An 18,165-nucleotide genomic window follows, 5' to 3' on the forward strand; every position below is an offset into this window, starting at 1 on the left:
TCCCTTATGACAAGAGTAAGTCATTGACAATCAGTGATACAGCAACAGGCATTCAAAGAGTAAAACAGCTTTTCAAGCTGTAACCTTTATTTGATAAAAAATGTTTCTGGCTGAACCTTTTGAGGTTGTGAGTATATGCAACACAGATAGGAAGTACTTGATGGTTCTGAAAGACTTCAAAGGACTGCCGTCATGTCAGGGATATCTTTTTTCACTTCTCTTATACATTGACAAGGAGATTTAACACAGCAAAACTAAGGCTTCACATTTGTCTTGGCGGGATCTGGTTACAGCTAAAACTGACATTCTTGTACTCTCTTTCACCAATTTTGCTGTAGAGATGTCAATGTTCCCTTCCCAAACCCCTCCTCTCCCCCACCAGCTCTTCACCAGCTGCCACATTTGGCCAATCCTTCTACTGTAAAACACACTTGTCTCTGACACGAATCCTTCCAAGGGAGGATTGTACCACAAAACTGCAATGGTGTCTTGAGTTTTAGCATTTCCATGAAGCTGAGAAATCAGGATCTACCAATACTGCAGTTCAGCTGAAAGACATCTGAGAAAGATCAAATACAAGTAGCAGAATTACACAGAAAGCACAGGAGATCAGAGTAGACTAATTTAGCCTGAAAAGATGCACCACAAGAAGCTCACTTAAAGCAGGCTCTCTAAGTTGCACCAGACAGCACAGTGCAGGCAGACCCATGCAGAGAAACCCAGTCAGGGAGGAATACCAGAAATACACAGCACATTCTCTGAAGAAGTTGTACTTGCAACATCATCCACAGAAATGTGTTGTCATCTAGTCAAAATGCCTTGTAAACCAGGAATATAATGTTCTCAGTGCTCCCTATCACAGTAATCAAACACATAAAGGCAAAAGAGACTTTCTGGATAACTTGAATCAGGCTTACTAAAAAACCACAGTCTTTACTTTCTTGTTTCTGTTTGATCTAACCACAATAACAACTAGACAAAGAGAGCAAGAATGGTTCTGTAAACAAAAGTTAGGGTAAATTACAGATAATAATCCAATTTCAAAATGGCACGAACTCAAACTTTGTGAGAAGCACATTACTGTCTTCATGACTTGAAACTGGACTGAGCTATCACTGGTATTTGATACTGAGCTCCAGGCATTTGCCCTTTCTGAAACTGGAAAGATATCCACTGCAATTATATGATCTCTTTAATCCCATTTTCCAGCTCCAATTTACAGCAGATAAATTTACAGATTCAGCTAACACAGTAGGGATTTACATCAACAAATACATGCTTGCAAAGGTTATAACACCCACAGTTTATTCAAGGCTATGCTTTTTAGAAAGAAAGAAAGAAAGTAGGCAAAACTATTGAACTGATATAACAGAGGGCAACATGATGTTTATTTAACCTGTTACTATTAAGAAATTCCCTCTGAACTATTTCCTCCAACAGATAAACAAAGATTAGTTCTCTCAAGTTAACATTTCCGGAGAAATCTGACCTTTAGAAACTGAAAATAGTACATATCACTTCCTATCAGATGGATATCAAACACTGTATCTGTAAAGGACCTATTTGACATTATGGACTTATACCTGTCTTATTTATTTGGGTTTAGTTACAGCAATCATGCCTGTGATTCAAACAGGTTACAGACAGGAGCAACACTATGGGCAAAAAGTGATTACAGGGATAGATGTCAGACATCATTTCAACAACTAAAAAAATTAATAACAGACTAATTTTAATAGTATCTTAAACTTTGCAATGATCTGCAATAACTCTTTTGGGACAGATCCTGAAATAAATAGTTTATATAATTAGGAAAACGTGTCTCCCTAGCAAAGCATCTGAATGCCTTTATTGCTTACACTCGTCTATACTTACCACACAGTCCCAAAGTGCTCGGTTCTCTGCTACTATTAAACTCAATAATCATCACACCTGTGTTGTGAAACCACTGAATTCTGATTTTTGATGGGGTCTCAACCGCATACTTGAAGCCTGAATCTTCAACTTTGTATCCATATTTTCTAACAGTAGGCCAAGCAGATCTTGAATTTACTGTTACCTAAAAGACAGGTAGAAGAGAGGTTAATTGTCAGGTAGAAGAACTAAGGCCAGATTCTCAGCAGCTTAGAAATCTAAATCATAACCCATTTCAAAAGAAGTCAGGTTCTCCTTGACAAAGATAATATAGGCACCAAAGGGACTAAGAGTTTATGTGACTTACTCTGTGACTCACCTCCGTAACTGTCCTTGTATGACAGTTTGGCTCTTTGAAATTAGTAGGAGTTTACTAAATTACGAAATCAACAAGTTATATGACCTTTTTTGTTTTACATAAATCCTCAGTATCCATGTGAGAAGGCAGTTGATTACAGAAGTAAGATGCTACCTAAAAGGAAAAGTTTCATAATACTTACTTTTCTACTTAAACGATTGATAATAATTTGGTTTGATAGATAGGTTAGATTCAACGTTGCCAGGCACAAAGAAGTTGAATTTGAATTACTCTGTGGAGAAAGCAAAAATACATTAACCATAGTCACAATGTGCAAAATCTTTCTACGTTAGCTGCTTACTCTTTTTAGGCACTGGGAAATTAAGGATTTTTGGGGGATATATTATTAAGAAAGGAAATCCATTGCTGATTACAGTTTCAAGTCAGGACTACAAAGTTTATCTGGATAGCATTCTTGTAAAATAAACAAGGAAAATACTGTGAAACCCTTGTTTACAGCAACTGTGCTGTATCACAAAATCTTTTGATTGTATGATACAATCAATTTATACAATTGATACAATTACAACAGAAATACAGGTTTTCAGGGGAAAGAAAACCAGTGGACCAGCTGTTTGGACACCAGAAAATATGAACTACCTGCCTGAAGGTGAGCAAGAATGAGACTGGGAATGATGTATCTCTATGATATATGTACAGTACAGAAGTAATGGATCAGAAATACACGCATAATTCCTGAGCTAAAAGGCACTGAACAAAACAGAAAGTACTGAATGCAACAGGAAAGCAAATCTGAAAGTCATAAACACATCTTTTTCAAATCAATCACATTGAACTCCTGAAATTAACTTGCATAAGGTACAACTTGGGACCAAACTTTGTAATGGACATTTATATGGATAACAAAATTACCTAGCTTTCATGGAAGAGACTGGAATTTAAAGAGTTTTGTAAAGGTTCATAAGAAATTAACTTTTCATGACAAAAGCCAATCCACACTACCCATTAGACAGGATGCCCACTAGGATTTCTCTCTTCCTCCCATGTCAGAAACTCAGAATGCACAGGGTGATCCAATTCAGTCTGGCATTCCTACAATCTTTTATGGCTCTGAAGATTGGTGTTTTCAGTGTGAATTTCTCCACATGAACATAGGTAAAAATCATGCATTGAAATACACTGGTGGTATTTGTTAGGTGACAGCACTCACAGAAGTGACTGGTGCTGCATATCCACTTAATCTCTCACCACATTGTCTATATTGCACATACAATAAAATAACATGGATCTACTTCTCATCTTCCAGCTGTCTCAGAAGGAACTACGCATATGCAGTCAGGTGATAAAGTGTTATAAAAACTGTGAATGTTGTAAAATGCAAGTACAATTCATAGATATTGCACAGGAGTGAATAATAACCACAACTCTGTAGTATTACTATGCTCTTGCTTTTAAGACACATCTTACTAGTAGTACCAAACACCTTCTGGTAGCTGATAAATGTTAGTTACCATTCTACAGTCAAGGACATGGATGGTTATAGTTTCATCTTGAGTTTGACTAACAATGTAGGATGCTTCTTTGAATAAAGCCAAATGATTTCCATCATAGGTTACAATGCTCAGATCAGAGAAAATGGTGCAACGACCTGAGGGAAAAAAAAACAGTAAATTTTTTTCTAACTTATTTTAGAATTTCAGTAAGTATTACAAAATATGAAGATAAACAAATAAATTTTAGAAGATTAGCTTACTAGAGTTTCATATATGCAACATATATTTTCAGCTATATTTGATACTGTTTCATCTCTGTAAATGGACAGCAGAGTCAAATCCTGCATATTTCAGGGAACAACCTGCAGACCTCTGCAATTATCCTTGCAGATCTTGCCAGCAAGGAATTGCAATTTTTACAAACGCTAAACTAGGAAAAATCATGAATGACAGTAGCTCCCACCAGATCCTTAGTTCCCTTCTAGTCTTGTTACTAAGGTGGAAAGTTTCTATTTCCCAGTCTCATTGCTAAAGCTTTTGTTTTTCAAAGGGCTTGAAGTTCTACTCCGAGTTCATTCAAACTTTAGAGCACAACCAGAAATTCCAATTGCTTATCTCTGCATACTTTCCTTGCTGTTAGGTACTAAATCAAACTGTCTTCAAGGTTTGGATTCCTTCTACCCAATTCCAGGAAACTGATGGGAGTGACTACTGTACAGAATCCCCAAACTGCAAACATAGATAGTTAACAGTCTGGGGAATCTTCTCATCCTCAAGTAGATATAAAATGAACCAAAGAATCCACTGGTTATATTGATTAAGTGTCCCCTGATTAGACCAATGACAAGATGGGTCTAAGTCAGACTTGGACACATTTACTGCAGATACCTAAAGCTGAGTAAGAGGAATATCCTAAATTAAAGGAGCATTTTGATTTAATTTCCCTGGATGTACAACTAGAATTATAACTTTCATTAGACAATGAGTAACCCCTACAGTGTGCATCTTCTATTTCTATGCTATGGTATAGAAGTGTCAGTTCTTAGCCTTCTTACACATGCATTAAATTGTTACCTAAATTCACTTGAAAGGTACATAATTAAAACTTACATGCACATTCCCACTTTGGGCAGCATTTGTCACCATTCATTTGAGTAGCAAATCCTAAAACTCCACAGCTGGGTTGAGTTGCATTGTATGGGCAGTTCTGGGACTTATTAACTTGGATCAGTTGTCCATCCAAGCAAATGTGTTTTATGCACTCATTCTCTGTGATTGGCTAAGGCACATTTAATAAAAGACACAGGTTACCATTCTTATCAATCTAGTATCACAATATTGTAAAGTTTTTGTTTAAAAAAGGGGTTCACATTCTTCAGGTACAGAATACTTGTCGATCCCTATGACGCTCATAGAAGCTACAAGTGAAGAGCATGTTGAAAACCTGACCATTCTGAGGACACATTAACACTGCTGTCCTGTTGTAAAGGTGAGAACAGCACTGCTGAATTTTTAACTTTACTTTGAAAAAAGATGAGAAGGAAAAATACAGAAGGGCACAAGCAGGCATAATAACAGGGATCTCTGGAAAGATATATTTTAAGGAGAGCGATATGACAAAAGCACATAAAAAAACCCTTGTAACGGTCACACCTCAGAGAGCTGAGGAATAAAACTGAGTACAGTATAGCATTTAGAAAAAAAACATTATGTGCAATGAAATCATCCAAGGTTTCAGATACAATTGATAACATAATTGGGCTCCCTGTTTGATACGGATATTTTAAATTCTAAAGATCAAGGTACAGCTCACAGTTTTTTTTAATCGGTGTGTAAAAGACATATTCCAAAACAGACAGATAAATATTTTTAGCTACTCACTGTACAAGTTTGAAGAGTTGCTGTTTCTTGAGGCACCATAAAAGGTGATGTTGTGACTCCTGACATGGCTTCAGCTGTTGCCAGTCCATCAGAAAGTGTTGTAGTCAAGTCATGAAGTAGTTTGGTAGATAAATAGGCAAACGAGGAAACTGATGGAGCTGTTGTGTCATTTGGATGACCAGGTATCATTAGCAGTGAACTCACAGAAGGTGTCTGCATCTCAGATGATATTTCAGGTTTTGAACTTTGAGTAGTACTGACTGATGATGCAGCTGTAGAAGAAAATGGTTTTGATTCAGAAGATGAATGTATAGTGGACAGAACTGAAGTTCTGTTTGTGAAATATGGAGAGTAAAATGTCTGAGGTGTTTCTGGGGTAACAGTAACACCCTGAGTAAGAACAGGTTGGACTTGTGTTGGTAGTTGTGGTTCTTCAGATTTTATTGTGTCAAGGGGCACGCCTCCTTTTGCTTCTGAAGTAACAGAAGTGGGCTTCACAGCACTTGTGATGGGTTCTGTGACCGCTTCTGCTTTGCCTGAAGTTGCTGATGCAATACTAAGATTTCGCCCAGCACTGCTCATCACTGAAGAGGCTGAAGCTGCAGCTGTACTTGCTACAAACGTGGAACTGAAGGTGGTGGCTGAAGGCGTGACCTGCTTAGGTAACACCGCAGTTTTCTCTGTATCGCTTTTGCTTGTTGATGTGGATGGCCCACCCCCCATCACAATGGGAATTTCTGTTGTTTCTGGTAACAAAACCACTGAAGAGGCTGACTTAGGACCTGGTGAAGATGAGGTTGTTTCAAGTGTTTGTCTTGAATCAAGTGATTCAGAAAACGAGGCCTGGTGTGTGAATTTTAGATCCGTAGCTGCCTTTTGTGTGGAAAATGAAGGAAATGGCTCCTTTTTAATTGTTGTTAAAACTGCGAGTACTTTTGGTGAGAAAGAGGGAATTTTGGTGCCAAAAATAAAATCAGCTGTTGTTCTAGTTGGGACTGTAGACTGCAAAACAGAAGTTCTTAATACCTGTGGCTGCGTGACCAAATCAGTTAAATGCAAATATTTTTCAGTTGGTAAAATAACTTTTGTAGGACCTACTGAGGAAGGCAATATACTTGAATGAATGCCTTCTGGTAGCGAGGTCATTAAGGGGTATAAGGAAGGCAGTCTTGCTGTAGCTTCAGTTGTGCTAAAGACACGCTGTGGCTGACCGGTGGATTTTGTTAGTGTTTCTGCAGGATACTGGTAAGCTGGGGTAATGCTTTGGCTCATCAGGGAAGGTTCAGAAGTCCGATGATCAAGTTCCATAATCTTCTGAGTAGAAAAATGTGGTATAACCATGGTCTTTGTGGTCTGTACTGAAAGTTTATGTCCTGAAGATGTCTGCCAAGAGAAGGGGCCTGCTGAAGATGGAGGCAGGGATGGCTGAGCTGTAGCTGCTGTAAGTTTCACTGTATCTGTTATACTTTGGACTGTAGGTTTCAGTGCTGTAGAAACTGTTTTAGTTTCTATTGAATATTTTGGTGTGGTTGTTACTTCTGGTATCCGTTGTGTTAAAGAAAGTGAAGAAACTAATTTATCTCCCAGATACTGAGAGGCAGAGAAGGTGTAAGAAGACTTTGTTACTGGAAGTACAACAGAAGGGGACAGAGAGGGTTTTTCTTTGCCTGTCATTACTTTTGTGGTTCCTATGAGCTGGCTGCTAAATTCAGAGGATGGGGAGATTGTGGCATTAGTGATGTTCAAAATGGCTTTGCCTGGTGATTTTTCATATGATTCTGTTGTTACTAGACTTGATTGTTCTGTTATAGTGGATAAAATAGAGGAAGTCAGGACTGGAGAGGTCTTTTCTGTCGTTAACATAGATTTTTCTATAGTTGTTCTTGGGTATAAAGAGATTGTTTCATGGGATGTACGCATGGAACTGAGAGTTGTCAGTGATACTTCTTTTCCATCTGAGGGGAGTGAAGGAAGAGAAATGTTTAAAGGGATTAGAGAACTTGATGGTGAAAAAGTCAAGGCAGATGGCTTTCTAGTAGAGATGGTAGTAATACTTTCCACTTGTGATTTATCAGGCTGTGTTGTCAACAATGTGGTTTCAGTCCCACTAAGGAGAGTAAGTGAAGATCCAGTGATGGATGTTCTTTGAGATGATTCTCTTTCTACAGCTACAAAAGGAACTGTGGTGGTTTCTTTGGTTTTCATTTCTGATGTGGTAACACTACCTGAATATGCTGAAGTGCTTGTCTTCGCTGTACTTGAAACCAGAGTTGACTTGTATTCAGTAGATGCTTTTCCAGAAAACAAAGTTGTCTTTGCTGCTAATTCAGGAGGGGATGTTATTCTGGATGTCTCCTTTACAGACAAAGGTGTCACTCTGATAGTCTCAGCCACAACAGGATACTTCGTGTATAATGTAGTCAGGAACTGTGTTGTATTTAGAACTGTGTATGAGGGGTAACCTGTAGTCGAAACAGTTTTAAATGTTTTTTTAAATTCACCTGAAGCTGGAGAAGCAGGAGTAGGAACAGACACTGAAGGTCTTTTTGTAGAAAGAGTGAAAGATTTTTCAGTTGTAGAACTAGGGTGTAGCGAATATGGAGGGAAATAGGAACTTGATGTATGATCCACATGAGACGTTGTTTTGGGAATTTCCTTTATATGAGTTGCAAATGATAAAGTTGTTTCTGATGATCTCTCTTGAGTTTGTAGAGTTGTCTTCTTCGGACCTAGAGTTGTAGTGAAAGGTACCTCTGGAGTACCAGTCAGGTGTTGAACCATTACAAAAGGAGGTTCCATAGTTGTCTTTCCTAATGAAATAGATGGCATGGATGTTGGTGAAAATGTTGTCTTCACAGTTTGCTTGGTTAAAACAGCTGTTGCTGAAGACACTGGTTTTAATAAAGATGAAGTAGTGAGCACAGGAGAAACTGATGTTACTGTAACATTAGCCACTGTGATAAAAGACTGTTCTACACTGATTTTTGTCCCTTCCAAAGTTCCTGTTAAGTTTACTGGTGTTGTATATGAGGGCACATCCAGAGGTGGTGATCTGGAAAACTGTGGCACATACGCAGTAGTTTTATCTGTTATTGATTCAAATGAACTGGGTGTAAACCTTATAACTCCTTCTGGCTTTACTTGTGCTTCTTTTGTGGGACGTGTTCTTATGGCTATTTCTGATATTTCCATTGTTTTAGTTTTGACTGGCATTTCTGTTGTTCTAAGTATGAGTGGTGTCCCAGTAAAAACAGAAGTAGCAATTGGTTTGCTTTCTGATTCTGTGCTTGTAGTCACTGCATGTGTAGCAGTTAGTGTCTGAGGTTCTGTGGCCCTCAATAGTTTAGTGGAACCACTACTGATCACTTGTATCTTTGTGGAAGTTTCTGAACTGACAGCTGATGGAAACACAGGAGAAGTGTCAACAGAAGCAAACAAGCTTACACTAGATTTTGTTGTCCCAGATATTGCTGCAGTGCTTCCCCCAGATGTCATTTCTGTTGACTGTGATGAAATGTTTGATGATAAAGTTATTGTTGGAAGTGTTGTACTAGATGTAACAGTTGAAAATTCAGTTTTCCCTGTAGTTGCAGTGAGCTGCAATTTTGTAGCAAGTGTTGTTTCCACGTCCTTTGCTCCAGGTACAGGAAACGAAGTCAACACTTCACGGATCGCTGCCAAACTTGCACTTGATGTTATGTGTGGAACTGCTGGTGTTTGAATGCTGGGAGGCAAAGGTGGAATATCATCTGCAGGTTCAATGCCTGAAATCAGACACAGGAAAACAGTCTGAAATTTATGAATAATTACAGTGATGAAGCTAGCTTAGTTACAGGTTAACTCACATAACTGATCTCCTCAATTGCCTTTAAACTTCTAAAGCTTGTAGAAAAATTAAAAAATAAATTCATTAAATCATTTGCTTGAAATATAATGTTACTGCAATGTTTTGAAGCAAGAACATCTTTCTTAGTTTAAAATTTGTCTCATATTTTTGATGAATGAAATTACTTTAACAAAAGAGTATGTTTAGTGAGCTCAAGATTCATATAACTAAGGTCATAGTTACACAAATTTAGGCACTGATATTTGAAATTATGAGTAAAGAACTAAGAAATTAATAAGCTAAGTATAATACATAAATATATCATTTTTTCACACATACAATCTTCAAAATACACGCATCTTTGAGTGATTTCATCCAGCAACATATTGAGAGGGCAGGCAGGGATACATCCTTCCACTCTAAAAGAAAAACAGTTATTATTAACTAGATGAACAGTATCTTCCGGATTGAGAATTTAATTTTAGAAAAATGGAATTTATACATAAAGTATGTCTGGTTCACCTCAGTGTACTCCTTCAAAATGTCATTGCCATGACTTCCATTCTCACTCAGACCTAAGCTAAAGCATAAGCTCTGTGATACTCAGCCTTTGAAATTAACAGTCACAGGTTCAGTCCAGCAGTGAATACTACTGCTTAAGAGACACTAAACATTTTTACACACAAAAATCCAAATGTCAGTTTTATCAGGCTCAGCAAAAACTCCAAGTGGGAAGAAAAAGCAAGTACAGATATGGCTGTTGCTACGAGATAATGGAAACAAAGGGGCACAACTATTTGAAACAAACTTGTAATAACCATTCTTTTTTAATACCACCCCCAGGCTGTACACATACAAATATACTAGTCATTCCAGAATCTGACGGTACGCTAATGACAGAAATGTCAATTTTATGTAGCTGCAGCAGCAGGTTTTATTCCATTTCTTTTCTCTTTACCTTACCTCCTTATACAAGAACACAGTCCTGATATACTAAGCCTGTATCTGGTCACTTATATTCCTACTATCCTGTTAAAGTATATTGCCCAAATTACACACTTTTCCATAAAAATACAGATACTTACTTTGGTACTGTCTGACAGTTTTTTCCAAAAGGGTCTCTACATGTCTTGAAACAAGGGCTTGTACAGGCATCATAATGCCATTCACATGTAGAACGGGACAGAAATTTAAATTTGACATCTGAAAACCAACAAAGATCTGTTATTCTCATATATTTCTAGAAACACATAGAGATACATATCCCTAAGAGGCATGCTTTGCATTCACTGCAGCTCTGCTACTATTTCTACCTGTTTCCTCTACAAATAAAAATGGTAATATTTTTAACTACTAAGGTTTTTAAAATAGAAAAACAGTTTACATTTACACAGCATATATTAGAGTATGCTTGCTCTACAGTGTGTTTTACTCTTTACAGTATAAAAAAAAATCACTGAATTAGCCACATTTACTGCATATTACAACCATAGGAAAATTAAAACCAGAAAAGTTAGAGCTGTCGCTCTTAAGTTTAAAACTGTATCAACAACAAAACTATATGTTTGGTTATTCAAACAAAGTGTAAAATTAAGATTATGATGTTTCTGTACAATTATTGCTATTAGAATCAAAATTAAAAGTACTGTTTGGATGCACTGATACACTTTATAGCATAGGCTATCGTAACAATTGCTTACTTCATGTGTAAAATTTGCTGATATAACACAAAGGTGTACATAACTTGTACAATACAATTGTATTTTAAAAGCCAAAACAAAACACCATTTCAAAGTAATCAGAAATTATGCCAACTAAGGCTCTTTAAAGCACTATATCTTAACATTTGATCTTCTCAAAAGCCATACAAGAGAGCCACTTCAAGAGAAATTCATTCAAAACCTCAAAATATTTTGAATCTGAAATTCTAACTGCTTCCATAATGAACAAAGCAACTCACTTAAGATGAAACACATAGTCTTGCAAAGCTTAAAACATATACTGCACCACACAAAATACCAGTACCAGTAAATGAAACTGGTACCGGTAATTAAACGCTATGGCAAATTTAAAAAAATATCCCAAATCTAACCCAACCAAAATACAACAAAAAACCACCCCAACCTGACTTGAGAGCATCTGTGCAGACAGTGCTTATTGAAAGATTTCCAAGTCACATAATGGGAACCCAAAGTACAAGCTCAGATAGAGGAAGAGTTAAACTTCAAAGTGAGAATAAACAGAAATAAGGATCAGCTATACTTCCAGTACTTACTAAATTACACAGAAACTTTACAAAATTAATGTAAAGAAGAAACAGAGTGTAAAATCTGAGGGGAACAAATTTATGGCAATCATCACGTGGGTGACACACTCTTGTATGTTCAAATGCACTATCACACTTTCACTCCAGCCCTCCCCTTCTGCCTGCAGAACAGTTTCCCACACAATACTACATTAGTTAGTCCAGTGCTCTTCCAGCACCTGCAAGATTTACACAATATATCTGGACTTCAGTACCTGAACTGTGACAGCCCACCCCAGCTCCTTCTAGTAGCAGTAGGGCAGGGCAGTGACCCTTCCCTACATTTATGCCTCCAGAAGACACCATCATGATATATGGATCCCCTCTGAACTGGTAAACCTGAGCTTAGAGAAATGTTGTTCAGAGCCTACAAAGAGTAACTGCTCTTAATGCTTACATTAATCACCAGAAAGAAAATTCTAACTGCTTAGAATTTCCATTTTTGATCTTTTGAAGTATTTTTTCTTTTAAGTTTTGCTGATCTTTGCTTGACTGAGATACAAAGTAGTTCTTGTATATCTTCTTGAAGACAGTCCATTTTTCTGTGAAGATCTTAAGAAATTGTTCTTCCTGAAATTTAGGGACATCTGTACTCACAAGTAATTATCTCTCTGTCATTATTAACCATTAATGTCTTCTTCTAAAATACAAATAATTACCTTAAAAATATAAGTCAAACTCAGACAAAAGGATGTGTATGTTGCCATCTAGTGTTACCCCTTTTACATCTCACTTTATCCACGGACGTAACTTGTCACTGCTTTTAAAAACATTATTCTTACGACAGTAACAAATGCTTTTATGAAGTTATGTTCCCGTACGAAATTAAGTACATGTCATTGAATTCTTCTGTGACCCCTTCTTCTGAAATCAATTTTAGCTACTTAAATCTACTGGAGGAATTAAGGAATTATTTCCATACATTTTTCTGACTGATGTATAGGGTTCTGTATGCACTGACTGGTCAGAGTGATAAGGTTTAAGAACAAAAGAAGATACATGACAGAAAGACAGAATACATTAGAGACCTGTTGGCAGAGGCAATCACCAACAATAGTAACAATCAGCAATAACAGTAAAGCCTAGTGGAATCCAGGAAATCTCATTCATCAGTCTACCCTAGATTAAGTGCAGAGACCAATCCACAGGTTTTAACTTTTGCCACAAAACTCACCAGTAATCACCGAATAAGTCTGAAACACAATAAATGTACAAGCTTTGCAGAGGACATACTGTAACCCAAAGAAGAATGATAGTTTCTCAATTTAGCAGAACAGTGATCATGAATTAACACTTCCAAGTGCTGGGTTTAACATACCATCTCCCATCCTCCAAATAAACTTTATGAAATGATAGCCATGCTTTCCTCAAGCTTTTTTACAGATTAAGTTCACAGAGTTTGGTGGTGTTGCACGCCTTGGTAGGAATTAGGGCGAATTTCTATGTAAAGGCATAGCATTTGTTGAGTAGTTCATAAACACTGCTTTGAGTCAAGAATGAAGTCATGCTTGTCTGCAAATTTTGCCCCTACTTCTCCAGAAAGAACTATGGACAACAGATGAATTCATGAACCTGATCACAAAAATTGCTTTCAAAGAGCTGTAGAACCAGTTGACATTTTGTTTTCCAGTCAAGGGATTTTAGAGAATTGAGTATGCCAGTCCAAGCTGCATTAGCATGTATTAGTGTGTAAATTACATTACAGAGCACACCAAATCCCCACAGCAAGAGTTGAAGATATTGCATTGTTTTCTGTTATCTCTGAAAGTTATCAGTATGTCTCAGTAAACCCATGAGGTATAGTGAAATCTGTGCTTTGTTATGAATTATTAGAAAATGCCTTTCAAGCATTAGGAGAACTTCAGTCATTTATCATATTTAAAGTTTTTACTACTGTAAACATCACTTCTGAAATGCCTAAGCATCCCAAGGACCTAACACTGACTGCACAAGCCACTGTAAAACAAAGCAAAACAAAAAACACAGCACGAAAACAACCTCTACTCTGCACTAGTACGGCCTCACCTTAAGACCACAATATATGATTGGAAAGTGTCCAAAGGAGGGCAATGAAGATGGTGAAGGGCCTTGAGGGGAAGCTGTATGAGGAGTGGCTGAGGGCACTTGGTCTGTTCAGCCTGGCAAAGAGGAGACTGAGCGGAGACCTCATTGTGAGGGGAAGAGGAGGGGCAGGCACTGACCTCTTCTTTGCAGTGACCAGTGACAGGATCCAAGGGAACGGACTGAAGCTGTGTCAGAGAACATTTATGTTAAACATAGGGAAAAGGTTCTTCCTCCAGAGGGTGGCTGGGCACTGGAACAGGCTCCCCAGGGAAGTGGTCACAGCACCAAGCCTGCCAGAGTTCAAGTGTTTGTACAACGCTTTCAGGCACATGGTGTGACTGCTGGGGTTGTCCTGTGAAGGATCAGGAGTTGGACTTCAATGACCCTTGTGTGTCCGCATCCCTTCCAACTCAGGATATTCTATGATTCTATGAGGATGCAGTTCCTGCTTAAAAATTGAAGATGAAGTAGAGATTAGACAGAAATTGCAAGGGAGGAGAAACAGAGGCACAGAGCCATGGTCTGAACTAACATGAAGTCAAGAACAAGCCAACAGAACAATAAAGTACCTAGCTAAAATATAGGTTATTTTGTTTTTCTCAGTAATCTATATATTAACTATGATCCCAATACCCACAATCATCTAATCTTTAACGTATAAGGAAAAGCAGTAACAACGTGCTTTAAAGCCATTCAAGTACCTGTCTCCCTAAACTGAGGGAAATATTCCTTTCTGTCTCTTTATTGATTTTAGACATTACCTTCCACATCAGACCAGCCTCAGCTTTGTTGTTACTACAATACTGCAATTCCCATGACTGAAACCACCACAGCACAGAAACTCTGGATTTTGCCAGTGTCATGGCATGAATTCTCTATGCTAGCCAGGATGCTAATCAGCCACCTCCACCACATGCTTCCCATTTTTTTAATACTTAAATTCCCCCTCCAGCAACCATTAATAAGAGATTACTGTACCCTATGTGACAGTAAAGTTCACTCACAACAAAAGAATGATACACAGTTTACAGACAATGAATCAAGCTTCTGGTATCAGGCATGTGTTCCTCAAAAGGATTCGTCATGGCATTTGAAAATATCCATGTGTCTCCTAGTGAAGTCTACCAGCATTTGTCTTCTGTTTGGTGACACAGCAAATCCTTTACAAAATAGTGAATTATGGCCTGGATGGCAGTTGCTGCAGTTGACACACCAACTGAGCCCACAGTTCTCCTACCTAACAGGAGCTGAGCATATCAACACACTACAGTACTGCACAAAGCTTTTGTATGAATGCAGGTATACACACTACCAAAGACTATATATTAAAAGATATTCCCCAACTCCATTGTTTTCTCACTTTCTTGGACATAAAAGGAGCGTTTTCTTCCCTGTAACTAAGGATTTTTTTTCTCTGTGGCTTTCAAAACTGGTACTGTGATAACAAGAACAGTTGCTACCATTTAATGAAGAATTTTAATTTTTTATCACTAACAGACTGTAGTATTCTGTTGAGTCACAACCACCTTTCTTAGTAGCTTGGACACTTTTTTGGTGTTGACAATTCCTAAAGTTCACAAGTCCAGACTGCCTTGCTTTTCTGTGCTTCTACCTCAGACAAAATTTGCCATTGTTAGAATCTGTATATTATGATTAACTGCATGTTATGCCCCCAAAAATGGCAATTTACTTAAGAGTAAACCCTAAAAATTGAAATGTTCTAATGTTAATAAGAGGCTGTATTTAAAACCAGGGTTTAAAAAATAATGAAAAAAATTAAGTACTTGGATTTTCACTCTTACCTGATACTTTTTCCTGTTTTGCTACCTTTCCCCCAAACTCCAAAAAAATTTACTAGGTACAAAAATTGCTTTAGAATTAGTTCTATTTACAACGGTAGCAAAACTCTGCTTAGTAACTTAGATTGCCTATCTCCTCAGTTACAAGTTTAGAAACATGAAATCCTATCTACCCACTTAACGTACACAAACTACCAGCAAAGTCTGCTCATGACTTCTAAGTTTCTTCAACAAGAAATGTAAGCAAACATCATTGGAAAAACTAAACTTCGTGCCCAGCCAAAACATCACTGAAAGAAACCGTAATACTTACGGTTCAGCTTACTATCACAATGTTAACTGTTTCATCTCCTCCTATTCAGTTGAAAATGGGAGGTAAAACGTTATTCTACAGTAACCTCAGTCTGATTCTGTGAGCTACCAAGCAGATGTGCTCAGTGACATACCCTGGATTTGCAGCTTCAACAGCAGTTGCTCAGCATTATCCAGTCCCAGGGCCCTTGTCATGATCTTTTGGGCCAACAAAGCACATGAGCTCAAGTTAAACTCAACAGCAACTCGTTATGAGTAAAACAGGACGTTCTAGAAAATTAATTCCATTCATGGAACAGGATAAGAGTAAGTTGAAGTTAAAACAGTCAATGTACCAAACTTAAACATTGAAAAATACCTCTGTGCAGTGTGCCTGTATCTTGAACTTTTAATTTTAGCTGAAAACTCTCTAAAACAGGCCATATGTTTACAGCAAGTTAGCTATTAAAGCACATAACTAACATTATTAAGAACTTTGTTGCAAAATTTGTATAGGGCAAGTCACATTTTTATAACATACATAAAAATAACACATAGTGATCTTAAAGGGGTGATAATTATATGAAAGATAAAAGGTAACTAGCTTGAGCACATGATTTTAAAAAAAGGGAAGAAAACTGCAGCTATATCCATAAAAACATCATCAATTCCCTACATACACTGATTCCCCAACAATTTCAAATGTGAATTGGTCACTCTTACATGACACCTCTGTGCTTGTCCATCTGGTAGGCCAAGTGCCTTCTTTCTTTTGACTGAATGCATACCAACCCATTTGCCAGTAAAAATTCCTGAATAGAATGCAAAAATGTATTTTCTTGTAAGTATATGCTAGATATTAAAATTCAGTTATCAACTCAATTTCCTCAAATGTTTGTGGGAACAGGACAGCAGACAAATCTAAGTATAATGAACATAACACAATTTAAAAGTTGAAGTGACTTCTCATGGAAAACACTTCGCAGCCTTAGCCCATGTGCTATTATATAGTGCAATTTATAGCCAAAGTATTCCAATGCGACAATATTTATCACGATGAAACTGGAAAAAGTGACTCGTCAGCTGACTTTAAACAGATATGTATCTATTGCTGTGGTGATCAGGTCATTTAAAATTCTTCCTTTTGAATGTGCGTCACGGCATGAAGAAGCCTCATGAGGAACTTTCTGGCCAAGGGGATTTACTGGCCCTATTATTCTGCTCCCGATATTTATCCTCTGATTCCACAGGAATAGCTGTTCCAGAGTTTCTGATCTAATATGTAAAGCATTTACAATAGTCAGCAGGAAACTCAATATGCTTTTGCCTGCGCACTCTGGAGCTGGTGTAACTTTTCCATTAACTTAAACAAATGCTGCTGTATTTTTAGACCATGTAATTACCCTACATCAGCAGCCTGGCCCTTGTGAAAGTACACTGGAGAAAGATTCGAGCCCTGTGTTTCTCTGCTTATAAAACTCTGAAACCCAAGCCCTCGGATGTGGCGATTAATGAAATACCTCTTGATCATTTGATCTGATCCTGCTTGCTGAGGTAAATTGTTTTAGTTTTCCATTGGCATAGATAGGATTTTTTGGTATAATGACTGGAGGGTAAAGACTTCACACTTGAAAAGACATACCATTCTGTGTTAATGGACGACCACTGAGAATTGGAACATGTTTTAACCTTCTTCATTCCTCCCTCAAAGATAAAAGACCGAGGAGGTATTTTTGTTATGTCCAAAAAAAGCTCCTTGCTTGAAATGTTGTATGAACATCCTGGTAACAGCATTAGCTCTGTAATTCTGCTGTCCAAAAACCTCAACAGCTCTGTGATTATAAGCATTTGTCAAGAGGCAACAGGCATTTGGCAATGACAAAATCTGTCATTTTTCTGAAGTTGGAGTGTGCCAGTCAACAGCTGCATTAGGCTGTCAGCATAATGTACTGCAAAACACCGGCAGATTCACAATGACACCATTAACACTTTAATTCAATGTTTTGATAACAAGAAGCTCCACAAGGCATACAGTTGGCCTCTTCTATCATAGAAGTCAGAGGTTGCTTCAGGTTTGTCTGTGCCACGATTCAACATGGTCGCTGTAAAACACAGCCAGGCAATGCTTCATTTGATACAATATTTCATTTTCTTCCTTTGTTCGTAAAACAATTTCAGTGTCAGAGAATGAAGAGATGAGTTTTAAAAATGGTATTGCCAGGAATACTTATTAAAATACTCCTGTTAACCAAATAAACAAATTGCTAATCTAT

The 18,165-nt window shown here is 37.6% G+C and overlaps 1 protein-coding gene across 1 annotated transcript in view; it reads right to left on the reverse strand.

Annotated features, from left to right (window-relative positions):
- Positions 1-18,165, reverse strand: part of OTOG (otogelin) — a 99,857-nt gene that overhangs the window by 21,880 nt on the left and 59,812 nt on the right. The window contains exons 34-41 of the mRNA XM_051803979.1: positions 10,519-10,636; positions 9,773-9,852; positions 7,514-9,371; positions 5,608-7,246; positions 4,837-5,005; positions 3,745-3,881; positions 2,415-2,504; positions 1,876-2,059 (exon numbers count right to left, since the gene is read on the reverse strand). Of these exons, the coding sequence (XP_051659939.1) occupies positions 1,876-2,059; positions 2,415-2,504; positions 3,745-3,881; positions 4,837-5,005; positions 5,608-7,246; positions 7,514-9,371; positions 9,773-9,852; positions 10,519-10,636 (4,275 nt within the window). The remainder of the gene's footprint in view (positions 1-1,875; positions 2,060-2,414; positions 2,505-3,744; positions 3,882-4,836; positions 5,006-5,607; positions 7,247-7,513; positions 9,372-9,772; positions 9,853-10,518; positions 10,637-18,165) is intronic.

The sequence above is a fragment of the Manacus candei genome, unplaced genomic scaffold, assembly GCF_025592945.1.
Source record: "Manacus candei isolate 608988 ecotype Guabito, Panama unplaced genomic scaffold, ASM2559294v1 h1tg000060l, whole genome shotgun sequence".
NCBI lineage: Eukaryota > Metazoa > Chordata > Aves > Passeriformes > Pipridae > Manacus > Manacus candei.